This window comes from Triticum aestivum, chromosome 7A (genome assembly GCF_018294505.1).
Source record: "Triticum aestivum cultivar Chinese Spring chromosome 7A, IWGSC CS RefSeq v2.1, whole genome shotgun sequence".
Lineage (NCBI taxonomy): Eukaryota > Viridiplantae > Streptophyta > Magnoliopsida > Poales > Poaceae > Triticum > Triticum aestivum.
The window spans coordinates 33,883,102-33,895,773 of record NC_057812.1 but is presented as its reverse complement, the minus strand read 5'-3'; the positions used below and the strand labels follow the sequence as shown (position 1 = coordinate 33,895,773).

Below are 12,672 nucleotides of genomic sequence, written 5' to 3'. Positions count from 1 at the left end.
CCGACACTTTCTAGAATCCTTGTGTCTTGGAAAAAATCATATTAGATCCCCATGATTTTTTATTCCATGACAAGTTAAAAACATGCAGTAAAACAACAACCGGCTCTGTGCACTAAATTAATAGGTTAGTCTAGAGAAATAATAAAAAATAGTATAAGAAAGTATTTAAAAGTGATATTATAATAGAGTGAAACAACCAAAAAAATAGATACATTCAATACGTATCACATCACCATCAATGCCCGGAGCAGTCACCATGACGTCACGGAAGCCGTCAGGGCCACTACTGCTTAGACTTCTACCCGCAGCTACGAGATCTACCACCGCTTGGCCACGCAACCACACTCCGCGAGGAGTAAATCCAATCACTACTGGCTCCACATTTGCCAGCAAGATGTTTCCGGTGATGCCTCTGTGTGCCATGCTCATTTGTCGTCCATGTGTTCTTTGGGAGGAGTGACACAGGGGTCCTTTTATGTAAAACACATGTCTGATCCATTCAGTTTAGCATAGGCGAATATTCATCAATCATTAATTAATTATATTATTTTGCTTCTTAACAATTAGGTAAGTGCTTAAACCGTGACCCATGGAGGATGAATTTCACTACATTCTTGACTCTTTTGTCGCATGGGTACGTCGCTCAATGGGCCTCTATCAAATTACTTTTGGGGACCATCTATCCTAGTCCCTAACAAGCTCATGGACATAATCTAATGTCGAGTAATCGCTGTTACCTGCGTGGAAGGAAAAGGAAAGAAGATGATGAAGAGAGGCTACCATGTGTCGGGTAATCTTCATTATATCATCAATCTTATATATTATCTATCTATACCTACTAATTTGGGACTCCCTAAAAATTCCCATGTTAATCAGTTAATTAGAGTCGTTAATCTGGTGGGCTCGAGTTATTATAGTGCAGATCAACTCATATAATCCCGATATTAATCAGGAACTGAAACAAGAGCCAAATAATGTTTCCCTTGAAAATAAAAGACGAAAAACCTTTCTCAAATATATGCCAAAAGAGATCGGATCCTAATCTCATTACACCGACCCTTCTTCCCTATTCTTTCTCTCTTTGATCCAATCTCTTTTGACAGAAAAGTTTTTCTAAACAAAACTTGTCATACATGTGAATTAATAGAGTCTCATGCTAGAAAAAGTATGCAATGAAAAATTCAGATGTATGATAAGTTTTGTTTAGAAAAACTTTTAGCACATATAAATAGGATGTAATACCCATAAATACTACAGTATGCATACAAAAATATGTGCCGTACAGGCGTAATGCTTCCAGTACACCTATATATTGATAAATTATAGGCATGCGTTTAATATGCTGATCATGTAAGTTATTTATGGCTACCTCTCATTTAGTATACACTATGACATGTTCTGATATAATTTATTATTCATCAAGTTTGGTATTTTTTGAGTCATATACTTTATATGTATATAGTTTTCAAACAAATATTCAAACCATATTCAAAAACCTTGCAGATATTCCAAAAATTAAAGTTTTAAACTATTTTTTGTAAGTAGAAATAATACTCAAATAGAAAATAGCATTCCGTTTAGTTTAAAATTGCATGGGGACACATACATACATAGATCAACTTATTATTAGATTCTGTTATAGGAAGGTGATACATTGTAGATTGATCTTTTCATGTGGACAAATTCGGTCAAGCTTCTCTACAACCTAATCATGGTCGATCATTTTATATATGAAACAATATGCTATATTAAATATATGGTATATAGTCGAGAAAAGTATCAACTTCACCATGTTGACATAGATTTTAATATATAGCCCATTGAGTTGAGAAGTGAATAGACAATAGAACCTCGGGATTTTGTTTATGGTTGTTTTCTATGAGGTCATATAGCAAAGCAAAGGTGAAATATGACATGCCTTATAAGGAACAATTGGGACCAGTCAGAAAGTCTTGATGATGATTTATGATCATAGCATGAGTTTAGAGAAGTTCCATGAGTTGAATCAAATGACCTTGGAAGAGGTACAATTTACTTACAACAACAAAGAACAATTGTCATTTTTAGGAAATAAAATACTAAAAGCAATAGCAGGTTCCTCTTTTTACTAACCAAACAGAAGTTCAGCTTGGAGCTACCAAAATGAGCAATTTAGTAATAATTGTCTTTATTACGTGTAACACCATGAATACCTTTCTTATTATGATTGTTCTTCTATATGGTGTGCTTGCAAGGTACCAGAAGAGAAATTCTCCCAGATATATCATCTTGAACAAGAGAGATTATGTTTAGTATAAACTTACCCAAGTTGATTTGGATACAAATTTTCTTCCCCGCATTTATGAGATAATAGTAAGAGATTTTTTGTAAGTCTTATGTGAATTGAATATACTTTTCAAAAGTTTTTGCTTGCCATATATGTTGAGGGATGCAATTTATATACTACTATGAGAAAAGATGAGATGTATTGAAGTATGCAGAAAAAATGAGTGCAAACTAAAGTGTGAACAGTGATACTCTTGAAACATAAATGCAGCTAAAATATCAAAGTTACAAAACTCAAGTAACTTGAACAATTGCAAGGTGCAAAATAACTACAATGAACCCCAAATGACATAATGTATTTTTGCCAGCCAATGAGGGCCTACATGCTCCTAGAAACTTGAACAAAACTCAAGTAACAAACACGATAGTTGATGAACTATTTTTATAATCGGTTGGTAAGATTGTGATAAAAAAATTGCAAGATGAAAAAGGACCCTACTTCAGCTATGATGATTACGCCAACCGAATCGACCAACCAACATATTTGACTACCCCTTCGGGCAATCGATCACATATCCCTCAGTGTTTTCCAATCCGGAATTGAAGGTCACTACAATTGCAACAATGGTCCATCATTTCCATCAAAATAGCGAGTTGTTGTTCAGGAAGGTGCACACGATCGATGCTACGCAGATCGCTAGGGAGGGTAGCAGAGTGACGTTGTGGAGGCTCCTAATCCCAGGTACCCTAGCACAGTGATTGTGCAGTCCGTGAACACTCCCGCAAGTGTGCCGGACTCCATCGGGAGGAGCCCACCATTTTATGTCCCAAGGGAGAGTCGTGATGACATCACGCTCACCAACAGAGAGAGGTTGATGCCCGCATTTCATGGCAAGAAGTTTAGAAACTCTCCTCGGTGGGAGATGGGACATATACTATAAGAGAATGTTCGAAGATTTGTTACCTTCAAGAACTTTAGCAGACACTAACGTAACGAGAGATGAGGCAACATACTAGATAACAGAGTATGTGCTCATGACTTTGAAGCTAAAAATAATGCCCACCAGCAATGTAATTTGAGAACCCATCAAGAGTTGCTTGTAAAAATGGCAACAACATTGGTAAGATGCCCATTCTGAAATGCTGGCAGGGCAGCAGAAAACTATTAATACCTATAGGCTTAAAGCAACACGAAATTGTGAAGGGCTCAGACGCAAGAGAAAACAACAATTCCACTGATTCTACCTTTTCTTGTACTCCAAGAAAGTCATGTACTCTCTATATAGACGCCCATGAGATTCAGCAACAAACAACGATTCTACCGATCCATTTCTAATCCTCTTACAGGGTGCGCGTGCATGCCCTGTCCTGCACACCACCGCGTGAAATCGCAACCGAGCTGACCACTTCCGCCGCGCATGTTGGCCGCCTACCTCTGTACCAGCGGGTCACCACTGGCCTGTGACTTCTCAGCCAGCCGCCTCCATCCTACACAACACCATCCCTTTTGAGAGCCATTGCTAGGTAATGCCCTCGAGTAGAGATGTGTGTGGGTGTGGTGAATTTTTGCCATGAAAGGACTGAAAGAAAAGGATATAGGGGCGATTTTGGTGAGCCAATGAAATCTGACAACTCCATTTGTTGGCTAACAGAGTGTGGTTGAAATGTCACGGGAGTGGTATTTTGGCATGGGAAACCTGAACTTGGGTGCTATTCTGGCACTTTGTTTTTTGATAGTGGTACTTTGACACTTGTGGTTTTAACTAGTGGTATTTTTGCTAATCTCCTTTCAAAAGATGGAGGTCCACAGAGTTACTTCATCAAACATAATTACTTTTTTCTCAGCCACCATTTTTTTTTTCTATAGCTCGTGTGTTGCCATTGGAATAGTAACCCCTTCATTTTAAAACATAGTGCATATTAGATCATCTCTAGCACATTCCCTAATATTCAAATTTGAGGAGGAAAAAAAAAACCCCACAGCCACTCACTTTTAGTCCACCCAGGAGCGTCTGAGCAAAAGTTGGCGCCGCCTCCAACTCCCACACAGCCTTCCCGCACACATGTACGTGCTTGCACATCATGTCAATTATTGTTACCCGTCTGATTGAAGTTGTGTGACATCAGCAAGCCATGCATGTACTCGTAAGCAACTTTTTTGCATCAATTTATCCATGGAAACCATGCCACTTTATCAAGTCATGTATGTCTTTTTTTGGAATAATCAAGTCATGTATGTTAGTTCCGCATAAAAAATTCATGCATGTTGCGTACAAGTTAAATATTTTTTATTATTTTTAATTGCATTATGGACGATATATGTGTTGGATGCTTGAAGCAAAAAAATTATAGGTCATGTTCCATATTTATGTGAAAAGTTGTTGGCACATTAAATTCAATTCAAAAATAAATTATTTTTTATACATTAATTTGTAGCATACAACTTATGTTCTATTGTTCCTAAAATGTAAACAACTGAGAACACTTTTACATTTTTTTCATTAGTTTTAATTTTTTTAGAAATTATTTATGCATTAGTTTAAACACAGTTTTTGGTAACTCGCTGGAAAATCTGCTACTAAAACAAAGTTCTACACTGGGAGCCTATTCTTCAATAGGCTGAAGTGCATCATTTCAGCGTGAAGAAAAATGTTGTTATTGATATATCACTGTGTTATTTGAATTAAAGAATCCCACCGAACTTGTATTTTCCTTCCCATACATAATAATTTAATGTAGGACATGTAACAGAAGTATATGAAACCTAGATTTTCTATTCATGTGCATTTGTTATACCTGAAAGAGATTTGGAACATTATTTTGGTTGATAATTAAGCGTGTTTAATAGTGACAAAATTTAAAACCGTAGGAAAGTTCTAAGCCATCATATCTACCTGGGTCTACATGATTTATCATTATTATGGTGATTTTGGTGAAGTTTAAGTAATATAATTGACCGAAAATTTCTTGCTCTAATTACAGTACAGATTTGACAATTTTCATATAAGGATCCGCTAGACATGCTCTTAGTTTTTAAAATGAGGCTTCTTGGGAAAGTTCCCTCCTTTCTTTCATTCTTAGGTAGGTTGGGAGAATCAAACCCAGATGGCTTGAGTGGAAAATAACGCACTGGCCATTTCGTTAGGAGGCTCTCCCCGATTCTCTTAGTTTTGAACTAAGTCAACCTTAGTTTACAGTGGTCAAGTTTATAAAAAATCAATATTCACCACTACCAAATAAGTAACTAGATCCACATAAAATATATTTTATATTGTATTTATTTGGTATTATATAGGTTGATAGTTTCTAATGTATCTGGCCAAACATTTTGGAGTTTGTATACACTTTGAAACGAAGATAACATTTCTATTTATTTATTTTTGGCTCACGGTAGACAACGAATGAGCTAGTTGCTCCCAATTAATTAAGTAATAGGCCACTGTAAGGCTTGAACATTTTGATGACAAACTGACCAACAACCCCAACGGATGGATCGTTGACACTTTATTACCACACAAACAGACGCGCATGTAGTACATGCATGGACACATAGGGCTTACAATACAGAGTAGAACGTATGAGCTAGCTGCTGGCTTCAGCGCTTGCGCTGCCACGCTGCCTGACGGACGGTGCTGTGACGTGCAAGCGGAGTCGCCAGGGTCGCAGCCGGCCTAGCAGCCCGTGCCGGAATAGGTGCAGCGGCATCTGGCCGCGCAGGGCGGAGGGGGAGTGCAAATAGCGATGCAGACCTTCCCTTTCGGGCAGGGCACACACCCGCAGCGCCCGATGCACGTTGCTAGCGCGTCCGTCGGCTGCCCCGACGCGGCCGGGGCCAGCGCGGCCGCACAGAGCGCGGCCAGGAGGACGAAGGCGGCGAACTTGAGAGCGGGAGCAGCCATCTAACATATAAAGCCTCATGGACTCGTAGGCACAACCGATGCCACCAGTACACGGTACCACGCGAGGAAAAAAAAGTCCACCGAACCGCGCCACGCGTGGGGTGCAGCGCACCACGCCAAGAGAAAAGCGACGCTCCTATGGTACCCGCTAAACCAGCGCCAGACAGAAATATCTCCCTCCTCACCCCCTTTCTCTCCCTCGTCTCTTCCCATCCCGCTCCTCTTCTCCATGCCGCCGCCACCGCCGCTGCTTCTCCTCCCTCTCGGCCGCCTGTCTCCCCCGCCTCCAACACCTCCTCCTCTCTTTGCCTCCTCACCCAACCAGCACAGCCAGACCACGCGATGTGGACGAGGAGGCAACAGATCGGACGAGGAGGCAACAGATCGGGAGGCGGGCAAGAGGAACCAGGTGGTTCTCCTTCCATGGCCGGGCCTCGACCAGCCGCATCTTCCTCCTCCCAGTCCGGCTGAGAGGAGTGGCGGATCCGCCTCCTCAAGCGAGCAGGGGCGCACGGGGATTCGATCCAGGGATCTCCTTGCGAGAGGCCGCCACCGTACCGACTCCAACCTGCAGCCTGTTCCAACTCAGGTTTGTCTTCGCTCTACTTGGTAGGCCACTGGCAGGAACATGTACGTTGATGTATTTGATGTGGCTAATTGCAATCTCTAGCCTTCCTACCATCCTCCCCTTTATCCCTCTTGATATGCGAATTAGGATTCTAGCTAGCAATGCCTCACTATGCTATGTTGCAGCAAAACAATGATATAGATTTGAAAAGTTGATAATCAAGTATTACCTTCGTTTCAACAGAAAATAAATGGTTGGTGAACAAATATATATGTACAAAAAGTCTGCACAAATAGAATCTTCGATGGAAATACGCAAAATAATAGTCCTATGCATACAAGATACAGTACTGTGTGCCATAGATATAGCCTAAAATCTAACTCTGAGTCTCTAGATAATGTGAACCCGTGCTTAATTATAAAACTTGTGAATCAAAATCACTTGAGCAAGTTTCAGATTTATAAATATACTCATGCTTTCCAATTAACGATCCCAACTAAAGCACCAAGAAATATATCATGTTGACAACTTTACTCCTTGCTTGCAGAAAGTGACAGTTATACAAGAAGAACCAGATGCCACTGAAGATGCCAACGGTAACCATGTGTCTCAGTTTGTATTATATATGGGTTCTTTATGCTTGCCTTTAAATCCTTCTTAATTTTCCCTGTGCAGTCCAAGTAAGCATCGCGAACTGCCATAAGCATCGCGAACCACTCGAGTATCTTCATTCCCTGTGTAGAACTGTTCAAGAAAAGCACCTGTAGAACCAAGTTCGTCTTTCGCTCTGCAAACCTGCTCAAAATAGTGGTCGTCCATTGAGACTTATTACTTTATTGTTTGCCATGTCTCAGCAGCGTGGAGGAGCCGGCTTCACGTGTCAGAGTTGCGTGTACTTGCGGGCTACTTCACCGTCACCAGCCCATCTGTAGGTATGCTAGCTCCTCCTCTTCTCTTCTTTGATGCAAATGCACAAAAGGAGAAGCTCAAATCTGGAGAGTAGCCAATGAGATATAGTTTTAAATTTTGTCTTTCTGCTGTAGTATTGTAGGGATGGACATATGGATTGAGTGGTACCCACCTGAAAGATACACATCTCAGCAGCCAAGAACTTCAATAAAAATGTATATCCCAACTCCTTTTATAATCTTGAATGCTTCTCGGTCAACGTCGGTGTCACTTCCAGTCTTGGATGCTACCAGGATGCCAGGTGCAAACTTCATGGAGGCATAATGGCTCTGTACTAGCTTTTCTTGATGAATGAAAGCAGTGATGCTGATATGGACTATCTGAACAATCCACATTCAGTTTAAGTGATGTTACTTTGCTTGAAATTTTGAGATTGAACTATTAGCTTACTATCAGGTCTGCACCATTCTAGATATCATCTTGACTTTTAACTTCTCCAAATGCAACATTGGATAACATAAATAGGAAAAAAATCAAATTGTGAAACTGTAAGTAATAGCTTCACCTGAATATTGATCTGTTGTGTTATTGCAGGGAAGAGGTATGAAATTCTCAACTTAGGAAGGAACATACAACCTGTAATGTGTCGATCACTAACTAATAAACAGGAGCCTGATGTTGGAAAGAAGCAACTGGTACCAAAGCAAAAGCATCACGACTCCCCTTACAAATCAATGAAGTGTTCTAATTCTAATTCTGGCGATCTAAGCACTGGTCCAAGGTGATTTACCTCTTCCAGCCACTTTCAGTTTGTTCCAATTCAGTCCCCTCTGAGTTTGTTCTAAAAGAAAGTTCTTGTTAGGGATTTGAGTTTATCCTTTTAATTAACGTGTGCTCGTGCTAAAGCAGCGGCTCTCCCTCGGCTATGCCTGGATGTTCGAGCTGTCAGTGTGGTACAGGAGCAGCAGCCACCATCGCTGTCAAGTAGCTCCAGCAATCACGTGCTCACTCTTGCTTCACAGACTATGTATGGTCAGTTCAGGTGATTTTTCCTCGGTGATTATTGGCACCCAGGATGTTACAATCTTATTCATGATCTGATAATTAGCTAGGAATTTTTGAATAGGATTTTAATCAGTTACTGTTTCTTTATTTTGTCCAGAAAATTGGAGGTTTTAGGATCTTTGGAAGTTTTTTGAGGCATCACCCTTCTTGTCCGCAGCTAAAAGGTGTGTGTGTGTGAGTCTGAGAAAAATACTTTTGCTTTACTTATGTTTCAACTTTGGCAAGGCATGTTTGTACAGGTAGTAAAAATGTGATGCAAATGTTTCTTTTACTAATTTGTGGATTTTGATAGTAGAATGTTGTTTTGGGCTGGTGCTAAGGATCATTCAGTTTCAAGGAAAAAGATATATGTGTGGTTTCTTTGCTTTACAGAAGATGCATTATATGATGTTTTCATTTTGGTAATCATAAGAAATTTTACATTTGATGGTGAATTTCAAAATTATTTTGTTTGGATTCTGAATCATGCTAGGCAATGTCGTCTTTGTAATAATTTAAAAGGGGTGCTAGGCAGAACCAAGCCATCCACGTAGGCTATGAATAGTGCAGCGAGCGAGCGAGTGAGCTGGCAGCGACTAAAAACCTAGCTTCCCCACCCACGCCCATGACAGCACGCGACCGTCCCTCCTCCTCGACCTCCCTCCTAGCTGACCCCCCTTTCTCCTCAAGAGAAAAGCCATGAGTTGTTTTACTGAGAGAGAAGAAACAAGTAATATCACATTCTGAAGGTTCATTTCCTTTTATATGGGTGATGGGTCCTTAAAATTGTAAGCATTGCAGTTTTCTAACCATGTACATGGGTGGTACGCAGCTAAGCACTCAAGCTATGATTATTGTTGTATGTATGGATTAATAGTGGTAATCACTGTTTGGTTCAGGCCTTGAGCAGCTAAGATAACTCAAATGTGTACGCTCATTCAAAGTAACTGATTTACCTAAAGAACTTGGTTGATGATCAGGTGTGCATTTTGTATGCATTGGAATTAGATTCAGAATGCATGATGATTGGTTTCTTCTGTGTTCATATAGGAAGTAGCTTCTCATGCGCCAACATTTTTTAGGTGTGTTGTGCCGAGGAAATCTTATGCTTCAGTGCGTACATTTTGGTTGTGTTTGTCTAGAGTTTTTTTTTTCTTACAGGACAAAATATTCTTATTTACTTTGATTCATCTATTTGTAGCAAAAAACTATTTCTTCGTGCATAAATATGTTGTGTTCATTATTCGGGTCAAATGAGTGAGACCGTCGTTTTTGTATTGGCTTCAAGGGAGGATGATTTGCTGTGTACGTTTCATTTTCCATCAAGGCCATCATGTCATCCACTCATGTACATGTCATTCTCTGCTTTTAAACAAGTGTCGAGTGTAACCGCTAGCATGTGTACGAAGACAAATAATTCTCAAGGCACTGGCATGACTGGAGGAAAAGAGGTTCTGTGACTCAAGGTTGGGTCGCCATGTGTATATTTATTTATGTATTCATATCCATGCTTGTATGGTTTTCTCTATTTTCGGTAGCCAGTCGCATGCCTTCTCCTTATTTGCTTTGTCAATGTTCGTGTGTGCCCAACTCAATTGTTGCTGCTTTTATGTATGTGCTTTCTTATGTGGTAGATAAACTCTTGCTTTAATATGTGCACTTCCAGGTTTGACGCAGTACAGTGCGGGGGAGGCGGTGTCCTCTGCAGCTAGGTCTACTTGCTGGCGACCTCACCATCACCAACCCATCTACAGGTATGCTAGCTCCTCTTCTATTAATGCAAAAAGGAGATGCTCAAATGGATTGAGTGGTGCCCTTCTGAAAGTATTGCATTGATGGACATATGGATTGATTGGTAGCCCCTTGAAAGCTACACAGATCGGAACCAATAATTTTAATAAGAATGTGTATCCCAGCTCCTTTTATAATCTTGAATCCTTCTCGGTCCTACTAAACTGTAACTCATGTTTCTTTTTGGAAACAATATTTTGGACATATACTAATTAAGCTAGCTACATGGGAACCTTTTGTTCTGGCCAGATTTGATGATTTCTCTCAATATACTGCTGGCGATGTAGTTGGCAATGATTAGGTGGGCAGTTCTTCGCATTGCATTCTGTATTTAAGTTTGGACAATTGGCTGCTAATTTATCATGTGAATATGTTCTCTCTCTGGAGATGAAGATAGCAAATATTTGTTATATTCTTATCCAATCAGCTCACACCATTGTTGTGATCAACAAAAGATTCAGAACTTCCAAGCTCCGTTTTTTCTTGCTAGCTATGAAGGTGATACTTTAGTAAAAGGTGCATACAGTACTAACATTTTTGCTATCTTTATGCTCCTCCATATGGATGGGAAGTTGGGAACTAAAAGGATGATGATATTATTCTACCTTTCAATATTTGGTGGTGCATATTTAAGAAAATCACTGCTAAGCATGTCATTTTCTAGAAAGGCGCTTGACTGGAATGTATATGTATATAGTTAATAAAATCATAGTGACGGATTTTTCAGTTCCTCTATTTAGATTAGAGGCGTCTGCATGCATATTAACCAAGTGATCAGTCTTTCCAGCTCAAAAGAGAAAGTGACCGATGTTTTGGCATATTTTCCTATTAGGAATAAAATGGATATGCCCATGTGCATATGCACACAGATTTCAGGTTACAGTGTAATTAGGAAACAGATGATACCTCATTGTGTAGTCTTGGTCTGAGAAGAGTGGATATACTTGGTGAATATATATGTTCCACCCGACCATTAATTTCAGAGAAAAGGACATGCACTTCAGTAGCAAAAATTTGATTGTTATGTACTATCTGTAATGCTAAGCATTTATTTGCTAATATCTCCTCATCTGAATTTGTATTTTGGTCATTTGACCTTTTAACTATATGGGCATCTGCAGATGGTCTGAAAAGCAAGATATGCTAGAGATAATAACTATACTTGCTGCTCCAGATGGACTAAGAATGGAACCATATCCTAGGCCTACATGCTAATATTGTACACCAACGAATGCTTCACTTATTTATACTTAATCATTTGTGTAATAATAAGCGCGATATTAGCTTCTGTACCCATCTTAATGGTTAAAATACTTTTCTTCAATATGTGACACATTTGCTTCTGTTTCCACATGTCTTGCTTCATGATATCAACATTGTTAATCGTTTATCTTTATCTTTCTTTCCCTTTACAGCCTACTTGGATGGATATGGTTCTTGAGAGGCCATTTCTTATGCATCAGTCCCTGAAGGTGGATGTTGCTTGTATGCTAAGCAAGGAAGAGGCATGCCCTACCTGGCAGCGACCACCTTCCACTCAAGGGATATAGCACTATCATTTAGCACACACTGTTCCAGGAGAAACAATAATCATGAACAGAAACAGTAACCAACAATATCCCTACTGACCGGCGTGGCTCCACCAACGATCCATCAGCCCCTGGTACAGAAAGAGGTGATTCATCACTTGCTATACAATCTCTTTCTCTATTTCCTTCTGATTCATCCTTGCTTTCCAATCTCCTTCTCTATTTCCTTTCTCCTGATTGTAGTATCCTCTTCAATCTCAGATCCAGAAGCTCACGCATGGAGGACATGGACATTGGTATCGTCTGTGACGAGGGTTCCCCAGGATCAATAGCGTCAAGGACAGGAACGCCTGTGCCCAATGTAATATTCTAAAAACCTGTTATACTCCATTCATCGTAGAGATAGCCTCCTGCTCCCCCTCTCTTACTCACGTACCTCCTCCTCCTGCCTCCTCCTGCCCCCCCTCTCTTACTCACGTTATTGGCCCCTAATTTGTGACTTTCCTACGTTATTGGCCCCTAATTTGTGATTTTCCTGAACATGACACCTTTTCTTCTCCGGATCTGCATTCCACCTGTAGTAATTGTGAGATTATATATGTATTCGTGTTCATTCTTAATTTAAACTAGACCTAGCTGTATATACTACAAAATTTGTTAAACATGC

At 40.0% G+C, this 12,672-nt stretch overlaps 2 protein-coding genes and 1 long non-coding RNA gene across 4 annotated transcripts in view; all 3 read left to right on the top strand.

Moving 5' to 3' along the window:
• Nucleotides 1–6,392: 6,392 nt before the first annotated feature.
• Nucleotides 6,393–7,416, top strand: LOC123152902 (uncharacterized). Its single transcript, XM_044572286.1, has 3 exons — nt 6,393–6,753; nt 7,280–7,348; nt 7,408–7,416. Exons 1-3 carry the CDS (start codon nt 6,394–6,396, stop codon nt 7,414–7,416), a joined length of 438 nt encoding a protein of 145 aa, XP_044428221.1. The 5' UTR covers nt 6,393.
• Nucleotides 7,417–7,627: 211 nt separating this feature from the next.
• On the top strand, nt 7,628–8,337 carry LOC123147924 (uncharacterized). Its single transcript, XR_006473553.1, has 3 exons — nt 7,628–7,664; nt 7,776–7,856; nt 8,236–8,337. It is a non-coding gene; the product is annotated as an uncharacterized lncRNA (long non-coding RNA).
• Nucleotides 8,338–11,945: 3,608 nt separating this feature from the next.
• Nucleotides 11,946–12,672, top strand: part of LOC123151477 (uncharacterized) — a 3,140-nt gene continuing 2,413 nt past the window's right edge. Inside the window, exons 1-2 of one of the 2 annotated variants that reach the window (XR_006475659.1) lie at nt 11,946–12,151; nt 12,267–12,437. Coding sequence is in view for 1 of the 2 variants with exons in the window: in XM_044571175.1 (XP_044427110.1) it covers nt 12,283–12,366 (84 nt within the window). In the remaining variant the exon portion in view is untranslated. The remainder of the gene's footprint in view (nt 12,152–12,266; nt 12,438–12,672) is intronic. The other variant, XM_044571175.1, reaches the window with a different exon arrangement.